The 17915-nt window shown below is 35.9% G+C and overlaps 1 protein-coding gene across 1 annotated transcript in view; it reads right to left on the reverse strand.

The window, feature by feature from the left end:
- Window positions 1-5431: 5431 nt before the first annotated feature.
- LOC106959631 (protein broad-minded-like) overlaps window positions 5432-17915 on the reverse strand; it is a gene marked incomplete at its 5' end in the record, with an annotated part of 30067 nt that continues 17583 nt past the window's right edge. Inside the window, 4 exons of the mRNA XM_015052338.1 lie at window positions 5432-5922; window positions 11993-12181; window positions 15252-15392; window positions 16640-16794. Coding sequence (XP_014907824.1) covers window positions 5803-5922; window positions 11993-12181; window positions 15252-15392; window positions 16640-16794 — 605 coding nt within the window. The remainder of the gene's footprint in view (window positions 5923-11992; window positions 12182-15251; window positions 15393-16639; window positions 16795-17915) is intronic.

Raw genomic sequence — 17915 nt, forward strand, 5'->3', positions numbered from 1 at the left:
AGCCCGTTACCTAGCAACCCCAGCCAGCCCAGCCCGTTACCTAGCAACCAAAGTGGAGTTCCAGCACATTCGGTCAGCTAGTTTTACCGCTGTACAATGGCTGCTGGAGAACAAGCGTTCTGTTGACGATTTACCATCCAGAAGCCACTTGCTGCACTGCAAAAACACAAAATCTTACCAAGCATTTTTGGTAAGATTTAGCAAATATCTTGCAGAAACTTGAAATGAGACAAAACTTGCAAGTAACTTTTTCGAAAGAAATCGGAGGGTTTCTAAGAGTTTCAATGGCAAATTATTTCACTTATAACAAGACATTTTTATCCATGTTACAAGATAAATAATTGGCCATTGAAACTAGCACTTTTCATCAATATTAAGGAATTGTTGGTTCTAAGCAATCTCCTGTATCTTGGTGTAAAGTTATAAGTTATTTTTGTCTTATTTCGAGTCTATTAAGATATTTGCACTAGAAATCAGACAAAAAAATACTTGGCAATATTTAGTTTTTGCAGTGTGCAGTCTTGTTGGTTGTGCAGGAGGATCCACTTCTGCTTTCCAAAGATGCACGCTAGTCTAATTCAGCATCTGTTTGCAGTCAACTTCATGTGTGAGTGTAAACATTTGGATTTAAAGCGACAGTCCCTAAAACAGCTCGAAACTAAAACCTCATTATCTAAAATTGATTTTGTGCAAAAACTGTATTGAAAATGTTTTGAATGTGTCATAAATTTATCCTAACCTGTTCAAAGAAAAACCTTTCAGACTGCTGTGACGCATGATGAAAAGTTATTTTGGTTTTTCATGATCAAGATGTCTCTGCTTGATAAAACCTCCTTCTCTTTGTCTTCTGGTAAAATAAAAAGGTTAGTCGTCCCCTGAGCTCGTGCTGCTGCTTCACTGCCAGGCGTGTCCAAATGTTACAGAAATGAGGTCAGACGTCCCCTAACTCCACAAAAGTTTCCACGGTTTGTTTGGAGAACTGCAAAGTGAGCCAGAAGTGCCATTCATCCAGCAGCTACAAAACATCAATTCCTATTAGCAAAGTCAAGCCTTTACATTCTCCTAAAGCAGGGAAAACCCTCAGACTCTGACAGGCTGCAGCTCCGCTCGCTTCTTTTTACTCTCCATGCAACAAAACGGCGTCCGCATGGATTCAGCTGATGAAAACGCTGACAGACGCGCCTAATACGGCCTGCATCACAGTCCCTTCAGCTCTGACACAGACACTCATTCTCTCTTCTTGTATCTTCATGCTGTAGCTCTGAAAACTGGAACAAACTGCAGCAGCAGATGGCTGAAATAAAGGCCTGAGCAAAGCCAAACAATGATCAGACCAACCTAAACGAGCTGGAAGTCGGCTGTTCTGTCGGAAGCATTCACATAATTTAGCAACTGTCTCATTTAATACCCGCAAAATAAAACTCAGAAAAGCCCAATTTGATTTGTTTTCTCAGCTTGTGATGTTAATGTCTCCAGTTTTCAGAGCTTTGAGATGGCTTCATGTAAACACAAACACATCAGATTCGACCTTCTGCAAACAGAATCTGCTTTAAAACGCGCGTCAAACAGGAGGCCCGGGGGCCAAATCTGGTCCGCCACAGCTCCTGATGGGGCCCCTTAGACTCCAGAGGAAGAAACTTCAAGATAACGGAGGAGTTAAATATTATTTTATCAATAAATCAAAGCATTTTCTATCTGCATTCTGCTAAATTACATCATATTTTCCTCAAAAATTTTCAGTTTTAAGTTTAACCCACCTGCAGGTGGCAGTATTTCCTACTTCTACTAGAGTCATGCCTCATTATTACTTGATGTCAAGTTATTATAGTCTTTAATTGCATGAGCACAAATATTTTAAAATTCCTTGCAAATATTTATAGTTGGAACCAGAAAATCTGTGATTTTAATTTTAAAAAAATCAGAAAACAATTGCAAAATCTTGGAAGTTCTAGTTGATGTGAAAGATGTTAAATATTTAATTTTAAGTAATTATTTACTATGTAAGCTGCTACTTATTGGTATTTTAACAGTTTGCTGTTTTATCAATACATTATGGAACAAGTTAAGACCATGAAATGAATGAGGTTTTTTTTTTTACTTCAGCATCTACGGCCGCGTATTAGCTCTGTTGTAAATAGAACAAATTTGACCTTAGTCTCAGGAATATTTCAGAAAACATTTCAAAAGTTAAAATTTTTTTGACTTTTGAAACTTAGAAATTTCCACTTTTTTTCTAGAAAATTTCTCATAATTTTTTTTTTGGTTAAAATTTTCTTTTTTATTTCTGTCTGTAGTGACTAAAGGTTTGTCCTCTGAAATAGAAATGTTTTAAAACATCTTCGTGTGTGTCTGATAAACTGGCAGCCTGTTATTAATTTGAACACCGCTGCCACCTAGTGACCGGAGGTTTGAGTCAAACATAAAGTTCTGCTTCTCATGGTGTCAAAAATATGAAAGACACGGTGAATGTGACTTCTTAACTATAATTTGTGATATAATTGGAGAACTTTGTGTTTAAATCATGGATCTGGAGTTTAATGAGGTTTAAAAAGGAGCTCTAAATGATTTGTAAAGGTTTTATGAGAACTGAAAGTTCAACACAAACATTTTATTCACTAAATTACAACTTTTAGCCTTTAGGTAGCAGTTTGTAGAGTAATCAGCCTTTCTTTGTTTTCCATTGTTTTAATTAGTGGAATTATTACAGAATAGGTCTGGGGTTGATTAATAATAAAATTACTTCTTGATTATATTAATTATCATCTCTGCTTTTTCCCATAATCCTGTATTGAAGTATAATTATTTTTGATTGCAGCCGAATAAATAAATGCACAGATATCTCATTGCTTTTTAAACAGTGATGGATTTTATTCAGTGGGGAACAAAGAGCTTAGTCTGAATTTTCCATAGCTGAATATAATACTGATTTATTTTTTTCAACAATTCATCAATGCAAGATCCCAAACTCGACTTAAAAACCCATTTGTTTCGCGCAGCCTTTGATTAATAACACCTAGAAAATTGATTAATTTTAGTCTAATTTTTTATTTTGCAACTGTAATGTAATTTTTTTTCATTATAATACTTTGAACTTCCTTGATCCTGTAGAAATAAACTAAACCTGACAAAAGGTTTTCAAAAACATAAATTTTCCCATCGTAGTTTTTAATTTTGTAGAAAAAGCTTGAGAAGAAACAAATTAAGATCTCAAACTGATTTACCGGAACTTGGAGGGGATTTTTCAGAGACTTTTTGAGATGTTGGAAGCAAATTTTGTGGGACTTGTAGGTCACTTTTCCTCGGACTCGAGGACCATGTTTCAGAGTCTTGGAGGATTCTTTAGGTACTTGCATGTTACTTTTCTGGGACTCGGAAGCTGCTTTTCCAGCACTAGGGGTCTGTGTTTCTGGTCATCTTTGTTGGACTTTTCTGGGACTTGGAGGCTAAATTTTAGGGACTTGGAGGTTACTTTTCCCAGAAAATGGAGTTTAATTTTCTGGGACTTGGAGGTTACATATCCACAGGTTAGATGCTACTTGCTGGATGTTTTTTAGGGATTTGAAGGTTACCTTGTGAGACTTGGAGCCTAGTAGTCTGAGACTTGGCGGCTCCCTTTCAGGGACTCGGAGGCTAAATTTTAGGGACTTGGGTGTTACCTTTGTGGGACTTGAGTTACTTTTTACAAGACTTTCAGGCTCCCTTGTGGAAGTTGTTAGACATTTTTGGAGGATATTTCTCTGGAGGTTGGCGGCGACGTTCTAGGGACTTGGATGTTACTTTTGTTGGACTTGGAGGCAATGTTTCTGGGGTTTGTCTCATTTTTAACTTGTGTAAAACAGGAATTTTAACAAGCTGCTTAAACTCTAAAAATGAAAAACAAATTAAAGTCTGAGTAATTTTTCTCTTAAAAACTGCAGCATGTTTTTCGGTTCATAAAACTGTAAAATTAGCATTTGCAGACCTCCCAACCAAATTAACAGCAGATCGTCTGCTCTGCCTCCAGAAGACTAAAATGTCAGAAGTGGTTTGTGGTGTTTAACCTGCCAGTGCTTCCTGTCCTCAAACAGCCGGCTGATTGATTAGAGAAGCATCAAGGTTCAGCCCAAATGTTAACCTTCAGAGGCGAAGGCGTTTTTTACCAGGTAAACATTTGATGGGTTCCTGTAGCAGAGACGGACGGATGTGATCAATTTGTTTATTATTCAGGCGTCAGAAGGACAACAGGACTGCAGCAGAGACGAGCCTCTGGTTGCTAATGAGGCCTAATAATGCAACTCATGCATCTTTCATGCAACGACCAGCAACAGGAAGGACTGAGTGCCGTAACCTGCCGTTAATGATGCGTAAAATAACCAACGCCGGCGTCCAGCTAGTCGGCTACGAATCAGAAATGCGCTATCTGGCATAATTCAACAGAAATAAAGCAGGAAAAGTCCAATTTTAAATATTAAATGTACAAAAAGTCGATAAAAAGGGTTGTGTTCTTATATGCTAAAACAATATGGATGCCTTGTAAAGGGTTAAAGATTCGTCTTGGTGTTTATAACAGTTTAACATGAGAAAACTGTTTACAATGCAGAAAAAACTAAATCTAACCAAGTAGTTTTGGTCTAGTTTCTCTTCCTACACTTGAAATAAGACAAAAATAACTTAGAAGTAACTTTTCAGTATGAAATAGGAGACAATAATTCCTTATATTGATTTAAAAAAGTCTTAAGATTTCACTCATGACATTAGAAAAATGTTATAATTGGAAACAAATCTGGCAATGGAGCTAGTACTTTATTTATGAATATTAAGAAATTATTTACTTTTATGAGTGAAATAAAATTTCCTCATTAAGGAATTATTGATCCTCTATCTCCAAGTTAGTTTTGTCTTAATATATTTGCAAGAGAAACTGTTTTTGCAGAGTCTTTATTTTTACACTGCAAAAACCCAAAATCCTACCAAGTATCTCTGGTTACGTTTGTAGTGGAAATTATTGGTACAAATGAAATGACAAACTAATAACTTACCGATAACTTTTAAAGCAAGGCACAGGAAACTGTTTTAAATCAATAATTTCTTAGTATTGATAAGAAAAATTCTAGTTCCATTATTGACTTAAAACCATTTCTTACATGTTGCTTGTAAATATTTTTTCTTATTCAGTGTGTACTAATATATTTACACTAGAAACTAGACCAACTATACTTGCTAAGACGTGTTTTTACAGTGTAAACAGTATTTAAACCTGATTTCCTGGGTTTGTTGAATTTTAAATACGCCGATGGTCAAACAAAAATATGAAATATTTTCCTGTCTGTAAGATCAAAGCTTGTTTTGTTTTTTTTTCTTAGATGATGTAAAACCAGAGACTGTTTTCTCTTCTGTTTTATGTTTATGTGTTTAAACTACAAAGCAGGAGTTCAAAGGAAAAACCCCAACATGTATTGAAAACCTTATTTTAATACATCAGAAGATCCTCATACAAAAACTCACAGGAATTAATATTTACACAACAGGAATAAACAAACACCAATTTTTACGTACAATACTCATTATATACACATTTTTACAGATGTAATCTGGGAGAGAAGCTTATTTTCAGGGTGAGGATTGAAGCTGATTATTGGGATCTTGCATAATGTTACTGCGGTTATTCTGTTTGTTCTTTCAGATTATTCTGCACAGCTTTATTCACCGGGCAGAAAACACAGTTACACATAAATATTTCACACATCTACGCTCAAATTACTGCATTATGCTCAGATATTGTAGAATATCTCCAACTTAGCGACCAGAAAGTGAGAGAAAGTTTTACTCTGGAGGGTTTCTGATGCTTTCCATGTCGGTCAGGACGACGTCCCGGTAGCTGCGCTGCAGTCCCATCATGAACTCCAGGTAGCTGCTGAACTCAAACCCTTTAATCGGCTCCTCCTAAAGATGGGAAATAACATTTTTTTTGTTAAGATGTTTAAAATTAAAGAGGAGATGGATGGAGAGGAGGGTCATTTGTTGTAACGTATCATAAATTATAATCGGCGTGTTTCAGCTTCTAAGTGCCTGAGCTATAAATGTAAAATGTGCTCTATATACTTTATAGATCAGCTTAAGAGCTCATTACAGAGTAAACTGAGCTTTTAACTGTTTCATTTGGAGAACGAAGGGGAAATCTTTCACTGCTTGACACCAAATCAAAGGAACAACCAGGGCTGGACAACAAATCGATAATATGTAATACATCTGCTAGAATATTTATTATATAGAATAATCACTGAACTCCGACCCAGAACCGCACAGCATTCTGGGGAATGTAGGCAGAGGAAAGACTTTAGCTGCTCAACCTCTCACCGAAAGTTAAGCAAAGTGATTGGAAACGACTAACTCGATCGTTCCTTGGTTACCTAGTAACAACTCACTCACTTGTTCCTTGGTTACCTAGCAACAACTCACTCACTTGTTCCTTGGTTACCTAGTAACAACTCACTCACTTGTTCCTTGGTTACCTAGCAACAACCTGTTGAGTAACTTGCGCAGTAGTAGTTTAAAGTTTTGCCTCTGTGCTTCATAACTGCTTAAAAAAAAACATTGTGGAATAAAAACTGTGGCTAAAACAGGGAAGGTGGCACCATCGGTTTGGCAGCATTTCAGATATTTAAACAAAAAAATTAATCAATCATTGATATTGACTGATATGAAATGCTTATATCTTGATTTTTTTTTTTCAGTCATATTGTTCAGGCAGCAGTTGTTTGGAAAAAGGTTGGAAGTTGAATAAATTGTTGACCTAAATCAAGTCCTGCAGCTGAAAAATTACTTCTAAATTAGTTTTGTCTTATTTCAAGTGTGCCAAGATGTTTATAACAGAAACCAGGCGAAAAATACTAAGGACTGAATGTTTTTGCAGTGTGGTCAATACAGCCAGAAATCTTAGGAAAAGTTTTAAAGAAAAAAAATCTTATTAAAACTCTTAACATTTGATAAGAAAATATAAAAGACACCTATTGAAAACCTTAATATGTAGAAACATCTACAGCGCTACAGGGTTTTATTTCCGCTGCATGGCTGTTGCTCGGGTCCAAGTCTGCGTCTGTCATGGCAACCCTCGGCCTTGTGGGCAATGCAGACACTCAGGCAGAGCAGATGAGTGTCGCCGCCGAGCTGCAGAGGTTTGAGTGGCTTCGTCAATTATCAGCCGGACCCTGAGGACACTTGGCAGTCAGAACGAGGCGCCCAGCGTGACTCTGCCCTCACTCGTTATCCGTCCTGTGGCCTTCAGCGAACGCAGCCAGTAATGAGGTTAGAAAGGGAGGCGCAATTTATTTTCCACTTTGATGGAGGATTTTCTGAAAGACAACACCTTCAGCACCAGAGCTTCACTGAAGCTCAGCTAAAACAAACAGAACTTCACCAGAGATGAAAATGTGAACAACAAGCCTTTATGTTTAATTTATTAGCAGCCTGGAAGTCGTACACTGCAAAAACACAAAATCTTACCAAGTAATTTTGATCTAGTTTCTAGTAATATTTTAGTGCACTTGAAATAAAACAAACTTTTCAGTAAGAAATGTGATTATTTTAAATCAATAATTCCTCAATATTGATGTACTAGTTCTACTGGCAGATTACTTCACTTATGGGAAAAAATTATTTTCTTAAGTGAAATAATCTGCTAGTGAACTAGAACTATTGGCTTGAAATAAGCTCATATTTCTTACTGAAAAGTCACTTGTAAGTTGTTTTATTCCATGTCTGCTAAGATATTTGCTTTAAAAACTAGACAAAACTACTTTGTAAAATTTTGTGTTTTTGCAGTGTAACGTAAGAAACATGTTGAGTTTCTTTCATTTCCTGGTCAACACTGCAAAACACACAAAAAAGTATTTTTCATCTAGTTTTTAGTGGAAATATTTTACTACATGGTGGCAGGAGCTGCGTAACGTCCTGTAGATCTTCACAATATGTTGAACATTAGCATTTAGGAGATCGTTAGCTAAGACAAAATTAACTTACAAGTAATTTTTCAGTAAGAAACAGGAGCTTGTTTTAGCTGCCGGTGGAATTAGTTTTCTGTTTATGAATATTGAAAAATTATTTGCTTAAAACAAACTCAAATATCTTACCGAAAAATCACTTGTAAGTTAGTTTTGCCTTATTTTAAGTTCATTTGCACTAGAAATTTTTACAGTGTATAAAACGGTGTGGACGTGTCTCACATTTCAGTTGAAAACGTGTGATTGATATTAAATTAAGTCTAGCCAATAAACATTTAAATATTTTATATTAGGGTCACATTGACGCTAATTTAATCTCACAAAACAGAAACCAGCTGTTCGGTTTTATATTCTCGTGAGGAAGTTTGGGATTTTCAGAAGTAGTTTTGAAAATGTTTACTGTTTAAAGCTATATTCACGTAGTCTTCTTTGTTTTCAATAATGAACCATTTAAATCTTTGTTTTCTCATCTCTGACTAATGTTTAAGTTGGTTTGACGTTCTGAAACACTAAACTGTGACAAATGGAAAAGGAATAACTTTTTTCCCAGCATTATGAAGGTTTCCCTCCTGAACGGTGGCAGGAGCTGCTTAACGTCCCGTAGAGCTTCACAATATGTTGAACATTAGCATTTAGGAGATCGTTAGCTAGGCTAATTAACGAGCTAATTGCTGGGGATTCCTTTGATCTTAAAGTTGACGGCACATGATGAATGAGTTATGCTAAAACTGAAGAAATTAATTAAAATATTGACGCCGACAGAAGCTTACAGTTAAATTAATGAAATAAATATCTTATTAAAAACAGAAAGGTAAAATAAATTTGATGTCAAGTAACATTTATTTTAGCCAATTAGCAAAAACAACAAAAGGCATTGTAGATTATTTTTATCTCATTGTAAAACTGCATCTTGAAACAAAATGAAACATGAAATATTCAAATAAACACAAAACAACACATTTAACAACTAAAGTCTTAATATTAAACCTTTAATTGAGCTGCTTTATTTTGTTCAGACTTCATAAATTCCCTCACTGGTTGCAAATTAATATTTTCAGATTAAATAATTTTGAGACTGAAAGGATTTAAACATGGATAAAATTCTTGTAATTTAAATTTTGTTTAGCTGTTTAAACTTTTGTTGTATAATTAATTTTACTAATATGATAAATATAAAGTGTGGGGTTGAACAAATCCCCTAAAGCTTTTGCTTAAGATAAAACTAAACATTTTTAATATATTAGTTATAAAGTGTCTTTTTGTGCTGTTTGGGTTTTGGGGAGGAGCTGCAGAGGAGATTCAGGTGGAGCATCAGAACTGATGGTGTTTTTCTGTTCCATCTGTGTTTAAAAGTTTAATTTATGAAGCTTTTTGGCTGAAATATGCTGGAAAAATAACAGATTATAATCCACAGGTTAGCTTGTGTCGTACAGTGATGATTTTTTCCACCATTTAAAATTTTATAACTGCAAATCTTACTAATACGGAGTAAAGTTCTGTCAAAATTATTTAGATTAATTTCAGAAGTTTTCTGGAATTTTTTTAGTAGCGATGGCTCTAACACGCCGTCGGATATTAATATATAAAAATCAAATTACTTTAACTTGACAGTTTGAGTTGGTTTATCAAAATGTTACAAAGTTGAGTAAAATGAAGACTTTCAGATCATATGAATTAATATTTTATTCATTACATGTTTTTATTGAGAAACTTCACTGCAAAAACACAAATTTTACCTAGTAATTTAGGTCTAGTTTCTACTGCAAATGTCTTAGTAAACTTTAAACATGACAAAACAAACTTACAAGTAACTTTTCAGCGAGATGTAAGAGATAATTCCTTAATATTCATGAAGTTCTGGTTCCTCTGGCAGATTATCTTGTTATAAGTGAAATAATCTGAGTAGAACTAGAACTTCATGAATATTAAGGAATTATTGAGCTGAATCAAACTCATATCTTTCTGAAAAGTTACTTATGAGTTGGTTTTATTTCAAGTGTACCAAGATATTTGCACTAGAAACTAGATCAAAAATCCGTTTTGTGTTTATCGTCACGTTGTCCATAACGTATGAACTCGTGCCTCCCAACCCTGTTAGAGATGCTGGACCAAAGCTCACAGCGCTGGAAGGTTTCACTCCAGCCCTGTTTAGTCAGTCTGGTTCGTTTGGGGAGGTGTGAATGCCCAAAAGCAGGAAGTGGACTATAGCGCCAGGCGTTCTGGGTAAGTACAACCCAAACAAAAACGATAGTCTAGCACTAGCAGGGAAAATAGCTTGTTGGCTAAAATGTGACACCACTATATTTTGGTTTACATTTCATGAAGAAGGAAGTTTTGGTGTGTTTTTCAGAGGTTTTCATGTTGTTTCCTTCAGTCGTTCTTGGTGCAGCGCCCCCACAGGTGCGGAGGGGAACTGGATTTCACTCTGTTTCATGTAGTAAATGTTGCAATCAAACCAACTGGACTATTGTGTGTGAAATCAGTTTTCATAGATCTGACATAAATTAACTTGGATGTTAAATATTTTCACTCCTTCTTCAGCCATTTTGTAAACTATCCATGTTCTGTTGTAAATAAAATATCGTCTGGAAAGTCTTAATTTTATTCAGCTTTTAGATGAATAAAAGATGGCGGCTCCATGTAGCCTGTGGGTCGGTGGAAAACAGAACCAACTCTCTTAGCTTTGCTGCAGTTAAACTCCAGCTGGACTCGACGTTTCCCTTTTCAAATTTTAATTTAGATGAAATATAGATGTATATCCCCAGTGAGACAGGATGAGAGAACACCTTAATGTCCTAAAACCACATCTGTCTGGGTAAAATACTCACTTCACATTATTCCCACAGAGACAGACAGCAGGAAGATTGGATGCAAAGAGGCATGACAAAAACTTTCTCAGTTCAACTCAGGACAGAGGATGTGGAAGTTTCCCTTTTTCTGTTTCTGCAGCTCATTAGATGAACTTCCTCAGATAAAATCTGATGTTTTATTCACAGAGATGGTCCGTGGCAGCTTGTGTCTGATGGCTACTGATGGCTTCATGTCAGAGCTCACCTTAATCAGAACAAGTCTGGATAAAACCGTCGAGTTCGTTCATCAGCTCTGTGTTGCCAACAGTTGGAGATGCAGCAACAGCTGATTATCTTTATTCATAAATATCAGTGAGGAAAGATAAAACTGAGGACAAATCATTAGCAGCAGAAAACTTTGAATAACCAAGATCAATGCTACACAGAGAAAAGTCTAGCATTAATTATCTTAGAAGATAATTAAGTTGTACTCCTGTTTAAATACTGACTTAAGTCTTTTTGAGTGTAAAGTTGGGTGGGAAAATTATTTTAATGGTGATGTCATGTATTTTATAGCACAGCCTTTATTTGTGAAAATTGACTTCCCTTGGGGATAAGTTGTTGGATCTGCCAGCATGACAGTGACTCCAAACGATCATCTTTGCACAGAAACATTTGTATTGAAAAACTTGAATTCTTGTTTCATAATTTGCGTGTTTCTATTTCTATTAAGTAAATTTATTTTCGTAATTCCAATATGCCCTGACAGACTTTGTTCATAATCATGATAATTTTCAGACGTCCGGATTTACAAGGCATTTCTCACGTGAGTGAGCGAAGTGGGACGAAATGCTGCATGATGATCTGACTGCAGTGAAAACATGGTTGCTGTTGGTCGTATTTGCCTGCTGTGTGAATGCAGCCAATGGACCAGCCAGCCTCCAGACCTGAACCCAACCGAAAACCTTTGGAGAAAGAGCTAAACTTCTGTTGCCTAGCAACAGCCCTGAAACCTGCAGGAGCTGTAAGGAGGAATGGGCCAAAATCCATGCTGATGCAGTAACAAGTACTTATTTCATGAAATAAAATGAAAATTACTCAAAAATCCTACATTGTTTGTCAGACTGTCTTTCAGCTGAGGTACCTTTGATGAAAACTGCAGATCTCCATGTTCTAAGTGTGGAAATCTGCAGAGAACCAAATACCTCTGAACTCCAGGTTTACCTTGAGGAAGATCTGCAGCTCTTGGGACTGCGTGCGCTCCAGGATCTCAGGCTGCAGGTGTTTGAAAACAGCCACACACAGGTAGACCTGGTAATCTGGACCCATCACCACACAGGTGCAGATGTACTGGCAGATCTCGGTCCAGTCCAGATAATTCCAGAAACACTGAGTGAGCCAGTGGAGGCACACCTGTCGATTAATAAAAACACTAAATTTAGCATCAAGTCGACTGTTTTTACATTGTTCCAGGAAATGAATATCCTTTACTTTAAAAATTAAAGCAATGGTACACCATTATTTTTGTCTCAACTCCCTTTTGAAACGAGAAAGAAATCACTAAAAATATGCTAACATTTTTGTTCTGCTTGCGTTTGGGGCTGAATTGATTAACTAGAGTATACAGACTCCAATAAATGCCAATTGCTAACAACATCCTCAGTGCAGCAATTAAGCTAAAGCTGCATAAATTTTACATTTAATATGAAAAAACAGATCAACTCTGCACTGCGTTGAACTTAGAAGCATTTTTATCTGCAGATGCCGTTACTGGATTTTAGGCAATTAAATGCTCATTTAAAAAAGGAATTAAATTAATTTTTTAAGCATCTTTAACATATTTCCGTTATCGTGTAAAACGGCTTAACGGATTTAATGAAAATTTTACAGAATGACAATATTTTAATCGATTAATCGTTAGATGCTGACCGGCTGCTCTTGTGTTTTCATATCTGTTCCCTTTTTTAAAAAAGTTTTAGCTTATTTGCTGTTCTTTCATCAAATGGTAGTTTTTTAAGTCTGTATATTCCAGTTAATGATTAATCATTTCATCATAATTAATCGTTTCATCCCTAAAAGCAAATATATTAAGTAGGTAAAACACAAATCTGCTAACATTTTTATGATTTCTCTTGTTTCAGCTGTAAAAACAAAAATAATGGTGTAGCCTCTGTTGGGATGAAGGGACATTCTGTCAAGATATACTCTGATCAACGATTAATCATTTCAGCCCTACCAACAGAAAACCGTTTATATGGGCTGATTTAGCAGCGAAATGGGGCAGATCACTTGAAACAACCCAATTCAGTCTCAATTTGCTTGGAGACTTTTGGCATGAGAACTTGCCAGTGGCAAATCCCACACTGCACTTCTGACAAATGTTTGGTTTTAGACTTGCAAATTGAAGGAGCCTCTAGAGGGCTCTCTGAGCAACTTGATTGAATTTCAGGCCTCTAGGTGGTTAACACCACAAACTGCCCACAGAATAATTTTTGTTCCATCCCAGAAAAAGAGAGAAAATGTGTGAAGTGTACTACACAGAGCTCCGACATGTTTATCTGCTGAAACCTCTAATAAGAACCACAGGAGCCTTTAACAACCCAGTGGTTCAACAGGGACTCCCGGCCCATGAGGGGGTTCAATCCAAGCAGAACCAACAGTGTTTCTGCACCGCAGGGTTCAGTCACCCCACCGGGAGGAGGCTGTGCAGCCGAAGCTTCACCTCACAGCAGGAAGGGAAAGGCAGCCTGCGCTAGTCAGCGCTACACAATATCCACTTACAACAGGAGATACTAACGATTAATCATGATTAATCAATTACTTACATAATCGATTCATCATTAACTGAAGGGTACAAACTCTAAAAGAGCCATTTGCTGAAAGAACAACGCAGTCAGAGCAGTAATAAAGTCAAAACTGTACAAAAGTTGAAAACATGCATTTAAGATAAAACTTCTCTCTGTAGGTTTTTTACTCCAAACTGGTTCAAATTCTGAAAAACAAAATGAATAAATAAACCTTTTACTACCCAGTTAATCAATAAATCAACATATCAGTCCTATTGATGTTAGATGTATGTTTTCGCTGCAGACGCATCCTTTGCTACGAGCAGTGTTCACTAAAGGAATGCTGTTATTACATCTCAGGCAATAAAATGTAAATTTTCTTATTTAAAAAAGAAATTTAACTATTCATTTGCATTTCTTTGATGTAATTCTAATATGTATAAAAAAGGTAGATGAAATAGATGCAAAATGTGCCATTTTTAAACCGATTAATCGTCACAGTAATCGATTAATCGATCACTAACATAATGGTTAGCTGCAGCACTTTTTTCAAAATAAAGAAAAATGTGTGAAAAGTAAGTCACATAAAAGAAAAGTGGCTGGATTAAGTAAGTTTACACTTCTACCTACTTCTTTTTCAAACAAGTAGTTATCAATATGAGGAAATAAACTAAACTTATATTGTCATGTAAAATGTACCGATAGTTTCTACACCCTGAGCGCGAACATGTTAATCTGAAATGAAAGAGAGAATAATGCTTCAAAGATCCGGTGTGACTGAAAACCTGCCTGCAAGCACACGACCTCCTGAATGAACACCAGAGCGTTAAGATGCATCATTTCTGAGCCACAACTTCCAATAAAAGCCTGAATAGCTCTGCCCATTATCGTCTAACCAGCGACGAGAACATGTGGAGGTTAACATATCCGTCAGCCCAGAGACGTTCAGATCTCTGATGCGAATGTGAAGAGTCTTATTGACGGCCATCCTGCTGAGCATGAGACGAAGCGAGACGCCAAAAACAGGATCAAAACAGAAAAACGTTCAAGGTGAGAAAAGCTTTTTCTGCATCGTTACCATGAAGCCCAAGCAAAGATGAAAAGAGGTCCGACTTTTTAAGCTATTTTACTATTTCAAAAAGCAAAAAGATTCAATGTCAAAGCTTTTAAATTTTAATGAAGTCAGAAAAGCATAAAGAGATTGAGCTCAGAAGATGACAAATAGGAGCTCCTTCAGTTTCTCCTGCTAAAGACTTAAGGCCCTTCATGAATCTGAATTAATTCAACAGGACAAAATGCTAAAATTAGAAGGCATCAACATTGACAGATTTTTGTTAAACCAAATGTAAATTTAACAAATGAAGGTGCTTGTGATCCAATTTTCAATCAGAGTCGCAAGTTGTAATATTTTCCAGATCAATACATAAATAAAAACTGAGGAGATGGACTTAACATGGCGGTGAAAAAACAGGATGAATTTTGTAGTTATTTAATACTTTTGAGAAAAAAGTCAAATTGAGAGAAAAAATGAAGTTGTTTTAAGATTAAAGTTGAAATATCAACAAAAACAATATAAAATGTCAATAAAATCAAACCTGGATAAACGTTCCTTTGTGATCTCTATGCAAACCAACCAACCGTCCATTTAAGAACCGGAGCAAAGCGAGTCGTCCCATCAAATCATCTGCAGATTTTACCTGTGAAGGAGTGAAGCCAGACATCCTGAAGGCAGAATGGACCAGAGGGACTTCGGCTTTCAGCAGCATCTCCACATAATGAGCCGTGCACCAGTAGACTGGAGAGATTCCCGATTCGGCTACTTCCTGAGGGACGTGGACCTGCCGCAGCAGAAGCAAATTAAACAAACGTTTTACTGCAGCACCGACACGAACATATGGAGGAAAAGACGTAGTGCATTCATGTTTTCTGATGCATTTTCCTCTTCATTTGTCAAGTTTAACCTGTTAATGACAGAAAGAGTCCAGCATTCTGTAAAAACTGAGAAGAAAAGAGACTGTTGTGTGTCCACAGTGGTGATGGAGCAAAGTTGGAATGATAAAGCAGATTTTCCTCTACTATTTAAAACTGTATAATTACTGTAATTACTCCCCCGAGGAATATTTTCCTTTAAATATTTGATTTGTTTTCTCATTTTTCCATTCACAGCTTTCAGCCACTTTTCTGCTATAAACATGTTAAAAAACAAAAGGAAAGTCATCAAGTGATTTTTTTTTTCCTGTAGCAACTTGTTGGTGTAAAAACTATATTACAGTGTGCATAATGCACCATATGTTGCTGTTAGAATCTTTCAAGTGTGAAAATGAGCAAAAAAAATTGCAAGCAACTTGTATTTCAGGATGGTGGCCATTTTTCAAGATGGCCGCCATTTTGAGCCTTTTAAACCAATTATTGCGACGTGATTCATTCGTCACATATGATGTGATTTTAAGGCAATAAAATGTACCAAAATTAAATATCAAAATGGAAACTTCCAGTTTGAGAGTCTCACATCGTTAGCCCTAATGGTTAGCGTTAGCTTCCGCTAATTTCTTTATGAGTTTAGTGGTTTAGATTCTTGTTTACTGAATAATTGGTTAGTGAACCAAACCTTTTGGTTAGCTTTGCTCACCACTGGCAATAACTACTGCCATTTTAGTGCAAACGTATATTCTCTAGTTCAACCATGGCGGCCATTTTGAAAAATGTCCACCAGAAAAAGAAAACAAGCTCAACAAAATATATTAAATAATATGTAGGCTATGATTTGACACCAAACACAATCACCTAATTGGTGATTTTAGGGCAAAAAAGATTTTTCAATAACAACCATGGTGGCCATCTTGAAAAAATGGCCACCATCTTGCATTTTTCTTTTTTTCAAGTTTAAGTCGTATGTTTCATTAAATTCAGATAAAATGTGGGGTTAAATAAGTGTTGATTTCTTGTTATTTCTTAAAACAGAAAAGTAGGGTAATTTGTTCCTGGTTATGTATAAAGATGTTTTCTCTTGTCCTGCTGGTTACTTGTTTTTACAGCTTGTTTGAAATAATTAATTCAGATTAAAGGCATCGTTGTTTCTCCGTACAGATCCATGAATCCTTGCAGGCCAGATGAACGCAGACGAAAGCAGGCAGGAGAGGTTGAGCAGCAGACGCAAAGATCGCTCCACGTTTCCAGCCATGATGAGGAAAACTGAGGAGGCCAGCCAATCGTGGCCCGGATAGCCATCCTGCAGACTCACTGCACAACCAAGTCAAGGCTGGAAAACCAACAAAATGATCAAGGCTGCATCTTTAAAACAGCAGGAAAACACAAACAGGAAGCTGACAAATACACCCGCACCATAAGGAGAGCAAAGTATTAATTAGTTTAATTAAAAATATTTTTTTTTTTGCCGTCACGTAATGCGTTCTAAAGACACTTCCCAAAATTTAAATATCACATCTGCAATTTTCAGTTTAGATATTTTGAACCTGCTGGTAGAAAATAATGAAAGTGTCCGGCTGAACTTCAGGAAACGACCCGAACCTCCGATTTGTCCCGTCTAAAGTTACGTCAAATTCAAGAATTATCTTTTACCAAACTGGTTCTGCTGAAGATAAAATCCTGTCAGAAAAAGTATCTTTAGTTTTTAATAACTGGATAAAATAACAAAATGTAATATTTAGTTTAATGACTGTATGATGTTTTTATGCTGTCAACATTTTAAACTGCAGAAATGTGCTAAACAAATAAACTTTACTTAAATATTACCACATATACTGAGAGAATAAACTTTAAAAAAATATTACTGTGAACATTAGCAATTTGAATTCAGAAATTAAAACGTTTAAAAGTCCTACAATAATTTGTGCACTGCAAAAACAAAGTTTCCAGTGCAAATATCCAAGTAGACTTAATAAAACAAGTGACTTTTCAGCAAATGTAGAGGCTTGTTTTAAATAAATATTTCCTTAATATTAATGAAAAAATACGAGTCCCACTGGCAGATTATCTCACTTATCATAAAACATTTTTCCCATGTTATAAGTGAAATAATTTGCCAATTGAAACAGTAGTTTTTCACCAGTATTGAGACATTATTTACTTAAAACAAGCCTCTACAATGAAAAGTCATTTTAAGTTAGTTGGTCTCATTACAAGTGAACTGAGATATTTACACTAGAAACTGGACAAAAATACTTGGTAAGGTTTTGGTTTTTAGCAAAATGGAGAGAAAATTGCCAAAAATATTTTGCACTCATAATTTAAAAACGAAACGAGCGCGTTCAACCTGTCGATTCAAAATGTTTGGACACTAGTTTACAAACATCAAAATTGGGCTAAAAAATGTCAAATCCCTAAACTAATACACTGCATTT

Source organism: Poecilia latipinna, unplaced genomic scaffold, assembly GCF_001443285.1.
Source record: "Poecilia latipinna isolate Pla-1442-1.1 unplaced genomic scaffold, P_latipinna-1.0 Scaffold1103, whole genome shotgun sequence".
Classification (NCBI taxonomy): Eukaryota; Metazoa; Chordata; class Actinopteri; order Cyprinodontiformes; family Poeciliidae; genus Poecilia; species Poecilia latipinna.